This window comes from Mustelus asterias, chromosome 11 (genome assembly GCF_964213995.1).
Source record: "Mustelus asterias chromosome 11, sMusAst1.hap1.1, whole genome shotgun sequence".
Taxonomy (NCBI): Eukaryota; Metazoa; Chordata; class Chondrichthyes; order Carcharhiniformes; family Triakidae; genus Mustelus; species Mustelus asterias.
The window spans coordinates 78871208-78880429 of NC_135811.1; the positions used below are offsets into that span (position 1 = coordinate 78871208).

Here is a 9222-nt window from a genome sequence, read left to right on the forward strand (position 1 = left end):
TTTAGTTCAGTCCAGCAGCATGGTCAGTGCAGGCTTGGAGGGCCGAAGGGCCTGTTCCTATGCTGTAATTTTCTTTGTTCTTTGCTCTTACCGAGGACTAAACTTAACTTTTGGCTCAGCTGAGTGTTTGAGTTCATGATGGACTCTGAGCCTGCATCGTAAGTGCATGCAGCAGGACTTTTTTCATTCATTCGCGGGACATGGGTTTCACTGGCTGGCCAGCATTTATTACCTATCTCTAGTTGCCCTTGAACTGAGTGGCTTGCTCAGCCATTTCAGAGGGCAGTTGAGAGTCAACCACATTGCTGTGGCTTTGGAATCACATAGAATCACCAGGTAAGGACGGCAGATTTGCCTTCCTAAAGGGTATAGTGAACCAAATGGGTTTTTCTGACAATCAACAATGGTTTCATGGTCATCAGTAGATTCTTAATTTCAGATTTTAAAAATTGGATTCAAATTCCACCATCTGCCGTGGCGGGATTTGAACCCCGGACCATTAGCTGAATTTCTGGACTAATAGTCTGGTGATCATACCACTAGGCCATCGTCTCCCCATAATTTCAACCCATGATGATAAATGAGGTCCTCTCAACGAAAAGCAATACATCAGGAATTTACTCAGAGTTGCTCTCACTCTTCCACATATCACCTTGCCACATGTGCAGTATAAATGGGGTCTCCAGAACAAGCTGTTCTGAGGACATTCCTGACAATAATGAATCACCTATCTCTCCGCAAACCTTATTACCAATTATCTGTGTGTGGTACAGTAGTCATTTGTTGCAGGATAATAACATCTCGGCCCTTTGGTACTCTGGAACACCCTCTGCTGCAATGATAATTTACAAGATGTAACACAATTTTGTCAGTATTAAATCTAAAGTTAAATCTAAAGTTGCCTTGGTTGTATTTCATCCACTGAAACTTGTGCAAGGTGGTGGTAAGAAATCATCTTCAGTATTAGAAGAGGAGGTGTGGAGTAGGGTGCGTGTTATATATGTGTAATAATGTACATGTTATACTGCTCCCAATGGGGAGGTTCAGATGATGCATTAGTTTTAGTGGACTGAAAAACATAGAGGTTAGAAATAGTGTATGTTAGCATTCATGCCTAAATTCCTACTCTATATTCATAGGAACAAGGGTGCATTCAATCCCTCGAGTCTGTTCCACCTTTCAGTCAGACCATGGTCGATCTGCATCTGAATTTCATTCATCTATCTTGGCTCCATGTCTCTCGATGACCTCCCCTAACAAAAGTCTATCCATCTAATTGACAATTCCAATTGACCCCAACATCCAGTTTTTCGGGTGAGAGAGTTTCATTTTCGACTGTCCTTGATGTGAAAAAATGTCTCCAGAATTAATTCCTTCACGGTCTATATATCAGCTTTTCAAAGCTCTATGCCAGTTAGACCAAACACTGAAATTCAGTCCATATCATATCATTTCCATCCACATGTGTTCCTCTATTGGCAAATTATGGTTTCTAAAACATGGGGTGGAACTTAAGTGTAAAACGTGCGAGTTTCTTGTCCATTTTTGCAGTGGGGAAAGTCACGGTAATTTACGGCACTCTTTGCAATACAGAGGCCATAATGTGATTCTCGCCAGAAGGGGTGGGGATGGAGTCTCAGCCCACCCGCGAGGCCGGCTGCTGAGTTCTAAGGCCGCCATTGCGCATTGGCCCCGATCTTCAGGTATATTGTGTACACAGAGTACACAATATACCGGAAGATCTGTCACCCTTCCTGGGCGCGAAGCTGATTTCACCGGCAGAACAGGGCCGGAAAGATCGCGAGAGGTGAGAAATCGGGCATGAAGCTGATTCTTCGCCTCGTGTCCTATCTTACTGGCATGCCAAGCTGATAAGACTCCATCCATGATGTTACACAAACCACATGAAGTGTGGCTTCTGGCTTCCTGCATCATGGACCCACAGGCACGCAGATGACTGTATACAGCTGATGAGGGCAGCTAAGATATCTTCTAATAAACTCGCCATTCACATCTTTCAATGTTGACACAATGAACGGTAGGTGAGGAGGTTTAGTTGTGCAGTGTTAGGAACCAGCTGTACTTTCTAACTCTGCTTCCAGTTCGAGTTAATGACAAAAGTGTAGAAAATTCAGGCAGCCTTAATTCATTTTCGAGCAGGCACCACCCACATCACATCGTTTTAATTTGGCTCTCACTTAGAGAAGCCCTAAGGATGATTGTTTGAGGACTGGAAGTTTTACACCTAGTACATTTATTAGTGCAAAAAGGGACTTTTTAATCTGCGCTCGGATTTAGCCAATTTGTGGGGGCGGAGAATGGTTCTCAGCATCTAAGCTGTGTCCTGGGTCAAATAAGTTGGCATTCGTGGGAGAGTATGGATGTGTACTATCTCAGTATTAGGACAGCTATTCCAGTCAACCTCACATCTCCAAATTGTGAATATTTCTTACATGGAATAAATAACCAAAATAGCTTTTCTTTAATGTTTTGAGGTAAACAGGAAAGATTCCTTCAGTTCAGAACAATGTATGTTTCTGTATTGTCTTAGAGTTGGAAATAGGTCACTAAGTCTTACAATAAGGAAATCCTGAAGCCCGCATGGACACTGGTACTCACTGCTGCTATTGATAGATAGGCTGTTGTCTCTTTTCCCTCCAATTGTCCTTTGCCCAGCGAGGTACTGAGTTCTGCTGGATATGGCTCCAAAGTTGCTGGTAGCATCCAAGTGCCTAACCATCATGCAAGGGGCCACTCTGAGTTATGGCAGCCTATTTCACCATGGAGGGTATCACCTCCGAGATGGTTCTTCTCTCCTCAATTCCAAGATTCCCACTCAGGGAATGTTGCAGTCAGATCAAATATTCCAATTGTCGCTGGATATCCTCCCATGCTCCAAACTCATCCATTCATCTGAAATTCTGATGTCAATAACTTCTCCCATACTGAGTCCCACTCATCCATCAGTCCAATGCCATTGAATGACATTGGCTCCTAGTCCTTTGGCATCTTACCTTTAGAATACTCAACCTTGCATAACAAATCATGCATACCCTCCCCACTACCTCTGTACCCTCCACCAGCCTTACACTACTCACCCCTTCCCCCGCCCCTCAACCCTGAGCTCTCTGTGCCTCGGACCTCTCTGCCTTTTTCCTCTTCTTTTACCCCACTAAGCATATGCCATCAGTTGCCCAAAAAATTCTCCCTAAATCCCTCTGCCTTTCAGCCACCCATTGCTCCTCTAAGACCCTCCTCAGAAACCACCTCCAGTCACGAAACATTTGGTCATCCTTATAATCTGCTTAACATATATTTTGGTTCTTAAGTCTCTGTGAAGTGCCTCATGATGCTGTACAAGTGAAGTTGTTACTGTTCTGCCCGAGAGACAAGCTGTGCTTAAGCACAGATCTTCCACAGTTGAAATCAAGTGAAATAACACAGCGGCACAGTGGTTAGCACTGCTGTCTCACAGCGCCGGGGATCTGGGTTCAATTCCTGGCTTGGGTCACTGTCTGTGCGGAGTCTGCACGTTCTCCCCATGTCTGCGTGGGTTTCCTCCGGGTGCTCTGGTTTCCTCCCACAGTCCAAAGATGTGCGGGTTAGGTGCATTGGCCATGCTAAATTGCCCCTCAGTGTACCCGAACAGGCGACGGAGTGTGGCAACTAGGGGATTTTCACAGTAACTTCATTGCAGTGTTAATGTAAGCTTGCTTGTGACACTAATAAATAAACTTTAACAATGTGCAAGTATAAGAGGAACGTTATTAAGCCCCATTACTTACACTGCATTAATGTATTATGCTAATAGCAATACAAAAATGATCAGAAGACAAGTGTCTTGGCAAGCTGGCTGTTCAGACGTAAATGATGATTTTGTGTGTGAGAAATGTACAACAAAGGCATTAGTGAATTAACAACATCACACCGGAGTCTTAACTGAAATAAACAGTGCTTAATAATAAATACAGATCAATATGTCCGGCAGGGGAAAACACACTGAATAAAAATTCAGTTCAAAGTGAATAACCTAAAACCCAGACACAGAAAGCAATTCACATTTCTGGATACAAGTTATACCCAATCTATTGATTGAAGCAAAGATCTGTCTGAAAGGAAGGATAGGACTATTTTTTTTAAATGTATTATTTTTCAGAGTTACAAAGCCAATGTAACAAGCAGGCTTTGGGCTTGACCCTAGTGTCAGGGGATTACTGGGGTAAATATGTGGGGTTGCAGGAATAGGGCCTGGGTGGGATTGTGGTCAGTGCAGACTCGATGGGCCAAATGGCCTCCTTCTGCACTGTAGGGATTCTGAGCATTGGCTTTGTAACTTTAAGAATGCAGTAAAACATTTTTTAAAAATTAATCCAATTCTTCCCTTCTATCTAAGATCAAGCCCTGTGTAAATGTAAAGCAAGGGATGGATTAGTGACTCAGCCTGTCCACAGGCTCCAAAAAACAATGCAAATTCAAATTGAATCCAATTAATGGTCCAACAAAAGAGACAAACGCAATCCAAGCTGACAGGAACAGGCTTTAAACCCGAGCTCGGGCTTGATCTTCGGTGAAAGGGAAGAATTGGATTAATTTTCTTTAAAATGTTTTACTGCATTCTTAAAGTTACAAAGCCAATGCTCAGAATCCCTACAGTGCAGAAGGAGGCCATTTAGCCCATCGGGTCTGCACCGACCACAATCCCACCCAGGCCCTATTCCCGTAACCCCACATATTTACCCCAGTAATCCCCTGACACTAGGGTCAAGCCCAAAGCCATTCCTTGCTTGTTCCAATAACCAAACTCATGTCGAAACCAATTCAAGGTCCCCACAAGAGAGGCAAACATGATCCAAGCTGAAAAGATGAGACACTGCATCCCATCTTGGTCTTGATCTGACACTTTATCCTTGCCAAAAGGGCAAGATGGCTTTGAAAGATTGCTTCAGGAGATGCCTCGGTTAAACCTCATCGGCTACCCTGATCATTGACTCTCCCCTGCCAGGAATAGGGCTAACAACACCAGGTTAAAGTCCAACAGGTTTATTTGGTAGCAAAAGCCACTAGCTTTCGGAACAGGCCGTTCCTAAAGCTAGTGGCTTTTGCTACCAAATGAACCTGTTGGACTTTAAGCCTGGTGTTGTTAGACTTCTTACTGTGTTTACCCCAATCCAACGCCGGCATCTCCACATCAGGAATAGGGCTAACAAGGAAAGAAGGAAGGAAAGAAAGAATTGGCATTGCACAGCACCCTGTCATGAACCCAGAGTATCCAATAGCGTTTCTGTACTCCCGGCTCAACATTTGGATAAGCATATTCTCAAATCTTACCTGTGGTTGCGGCCTGGCGGGTATACCCCTTAAGGCCTCATGTTGGACTGGTTTTCCTGTGTGCAGCCATGGCCAGCGCTACAGGATGAACCAATCTTGCAGTGAGGGCAGGCGTCAGGCCCCTTATTTACATATACACAGGGCCTAATACCTGGGGTTCCTCACACCAACCTTTGGGCCTATATGACAGGCAGCGTACTTTAGGCTGGTAATGACCATATGTTTCCTGACGATGAACACCTTCACCGTTGTGGACAACTCCAGTCTCCCATATAACAAAAATAGAGATACAGAACGATTGCCAAAAAAACATTATTTAAAGTGATACTGCCAGAAAGAGGGAGGGTACATCAATCAGGAAAGACTGATCAGACTGGCGATGTTCATATTTAGAACAGAAAATATTGAGAGATAATCTGATAGGGGTCTTTAAAATCATCAAAGAGCTTCAGAGGATAAATTTAGAAAAGATGTTGCCACTTGGTGCTGGAGTCCAAAGCGAGAGGTGGTAAATACAGGATAATGATTAATAAATCCAGTAAGTCAACAGGAGAGTATTCCTTTCACACAGAATGTTAACAATGTGAAGCCTCTTGAACCATCCAGGGAATTCCCAAATTTTACTCCAGAAACACTTTTTCTTTAAAGTAATTGTTGGGATCATGATCCCAGACCCTCTGTTCCTGGGATCGGCAGCGAGATCGCGATATCCAATTTTCCCCACCCCATGCTGGTGACATAATCAGGCTCAGGCCCAGAATGGTTTTAATATATTTTAATAAATTTAAGTATAATTATGTACTCCCCTCATCCCTCACGGAGGTAGAATCATAGAACCATAGAATTCCGACAATACAGAAGGAGGCCATTTGGCCCTTTGAGCCCGCACCGACAACAATCCCACCCCAGGCCCTATCCCCGTAATCCCACGCATTTACCCCGCTAATCCCTTTAACCTACACATCCCAGGACACTAAGCGGCAATTTAGCATGGCCAGTCAACCTAACCTGCACATCTTTGGAGTGTGGGAGGAAACCGGGGCACCCGGAGGAAACCCACGCAGACACGGGGAGAATGTGCAAACTCCACACAGACAGTAACCCAAGGTGGGAATCGAACCCTGGTCCCAGGTACTGGGCAAAATGTTAAAACTGCAAACCTGTTGCGTGGATCCCTCCAGGGGCAGAGAGGTCAGCGTAGCCCCTGGGGAGAGAGACATGGTTGGGCAGTGCCCAGGCAATGCCCACTGGCACGGAGTGGGAATGGAGGGATACAAAAGAATGGTCTAGTTTGGACCAGGGAGCGGCACGGGCTTGGAGGGCCGAAGGGCCTGTTCCTGTGCTGTATTGTTCTTTGTTCTTTGCTTCTGGCACCTGCACCAGTGGTTGTGAACCCCCATTTATTGGGCAGTGTGGGGGGTTCATTTATGTGTGCGGGGGGGGGGGGGGGGTGGGGAGAGAGAGCAGTCATTGAGAGGGTTGGGGGCGGTTGAAATGCCAATGATGACTGCGTTGGGGGGAGGAAACTGCCAGCGATGATTGCGGGGGGAGAGGTGAGACCCCAATACCTTCTTCTGGGAGGGGGGCTCTAAGAATCCCCACCCCGACAGAGTGACAGTTTTAGCCATTCCCACTCATTTTGTTCTTTAAAGAGGCTCAAAATCTGGAGCGAAAACTGGCCTGTGCAAATGGAGAGTTACACGCCAGTTTTCCTTCTGAGTCTGAGACACTTTGATTTATTCTGGTAAGATCACACCCTAAGGTTTTCCTGCGTGTGTTACTGTTTGTTGGGTGGGAGGGCATTTAATATTAAGAGTTCCTTACCTTGCCAAAAGTAGCTGCCAGGTGCTCCCAGTAGTAGCTCTCCCGCCTAAAATAAAAAGAATTAAACTCTGACACCGGGTAGATCACTGCCGGGTAGCACAGACAATCTGCTGCATTGAGGGAGTGCAATACTAGTATTTTGGCCCGAGCTGCTTTATTCTCCCAAAGTGAGTAAGACACGTCAAATAATATCAGCTCATTCACAACACATTCCGCTTTCTCGGAAGCTCAGAGCTCTGCAGTGAAGCCTGACTGCCGTATAGATGGTACCACACATGTTGGTGGGCAAAATTCGCAGGTGCCTCCAGTAAGGCAAAACCCAGGAAGCCCAGTTAAGGTATAATCTGGCCACCCACGCATTACTGTCATGCGTTGTCAGGGGAGAGTGGACTTGGACTCAAGTTGGTTCCAACGGACATTATAATGTACTGGATTGTGGGGTGCTTTATTGGCTGCGGTGTGCCATTCTCGTGATGTCCTACTTCAGACTGAGTTTGGATGAAGTTTGTGCGCAGAAGCAAGAATCTTTAAGGATTCTATGAAGGTTTTACTACTGAGCTAAATCACCTTCGCCTTATGTTTATCAGTTGAATTGCATTATAATAGGGGCATTAAGTAATACTCCTCAGTCCTTGCCTTGTCATTCTGCAGCAACAGTGTCTGCAAGTTGCTACTTAAGTGGTTATTAATGTTATATTTTCTCTGTTCAATTTTCTCTCCCTCTCTCATGACTCAAACTAGGCTCATTATCGACCCTCTAATGTCTCGGCGAATTACATATTCATCGTATCCCCTACATGTTGACATGTGGGGCAACAACGATGGATCTATGATAACAATCCCTGGCATTTGTTTTCCTTTCCCTCAAATATGAAGCTGGGGTTCTTTCCACATTCTCTGTGACAAGTCAACCTCTTTTGCTCAGTCTACAGGGCCAATAGTTTGGACTTTCACCTCATTATGTTTACTGGGTTATTCCTCTTCCTGGAGACCTCAATAGGAAAAACCTACATACATTGCATAACGTGGGATCTGTAATCCTCAGGTCAGAGAATGAGCTCTCCTGCAGGAAAACCTACTCTTAGCCTGGTGTCTCAGTGTCCCGTCCCAGCCTGGTGTCTCAGTGCCCCGTTCCAGCCTGGTGTCTCAGTGCCCCATCCCAGCCTGGTGTCTCAGTGCCCCGTCCCAGCCTGGTGTCTCAGTGCCCCATCCCAGCCTGGTGTCTCAGTGCCCCGTCCCAGCCTGGTGTCTCAGTGCCCCGTTCCAGCTTGGTGTCTCAGTGCCCCGTCCCAGCCTGGTGTCTCAGTGCCCCGTCCCAGCCTGGTGTCTCAGTGCCCCGTCCCAGCCTGGTGTCTCAGTGCCCCGTCCCAGCCTGGTGTCTCAGTGCCCCGTCCCAGCCTGGTGTCTCATACCAATACTGCTTTACAAACAATAATCCCATTCTTTATTAACATAACTGTGTTAGCCAACGAGTTCAGGCTGGAGTTGGGCTTGTAGCCAGATTCACAGAAAACAATCCATTTACTCATCAAACAGAGTCTATTTAAACAGTGCACAACAGCAAACAGTCCACAGAGTTTCTTTGAAAACAGTACCTACGAACTATGGCAAACACAAGCAATCTTGACTATTTCTCCAGCAAATACAGTGGATGAATGATAGTTACATAATGCAAAATAAGTGCATAAAATCAGTCGCTTCCAGCATTGGGGTCTCTACATGTGATTAACTGGTGAATTACCCAACCCACCATGCTAGCTAAGAATAGTGTTGTCACTATATACAGTAATAAAGAGGCACATTGTAGGAGGGATCCAGTCTTTGATTGCCTTTATCAATGACTGGGAGGGATATTCTTGTATGAATGTTTGTGTTGATTTCAAATGTCTCTTATGGTTTTAGGCAGGATTGGCAAAGAAGAAGAACTTTACAAATTATTCCTCAGGATATAGAGATCTTGGGGTGATTCTCCCAGCCCGCTGTGCTGCTCAGGCAGTGTTACAGTTTGGGAGACATCTGCAGAGGCCGTTTAGCTGGCTCCCCGGTAGGCGCCACGGCCTCTGTGCTTCT

General features: G+C 45.5%; 1 protein-coding gene across 1 annotated transcript in view; it reads right to left on the reverse strand.

Annotated features, from left to right (window-relative positions):
- LOC144500270 (integrin alpha-8-like) overlaps positions 1-9222 on the reverse strand; it is a 146924-nt gene that overhangs the window by 97954 nt on the left and 39748 nt on the right. The window contains exon 6 of the mRNA XM_078222948.1: positions 7153-7198. Coding sequence (XP_078079074.1) covers positions 7153-7198 — 46 coding nt within the window. The remainder of the gene's footprint in view (positions 1-7152; positions 7199-9222) is intronic.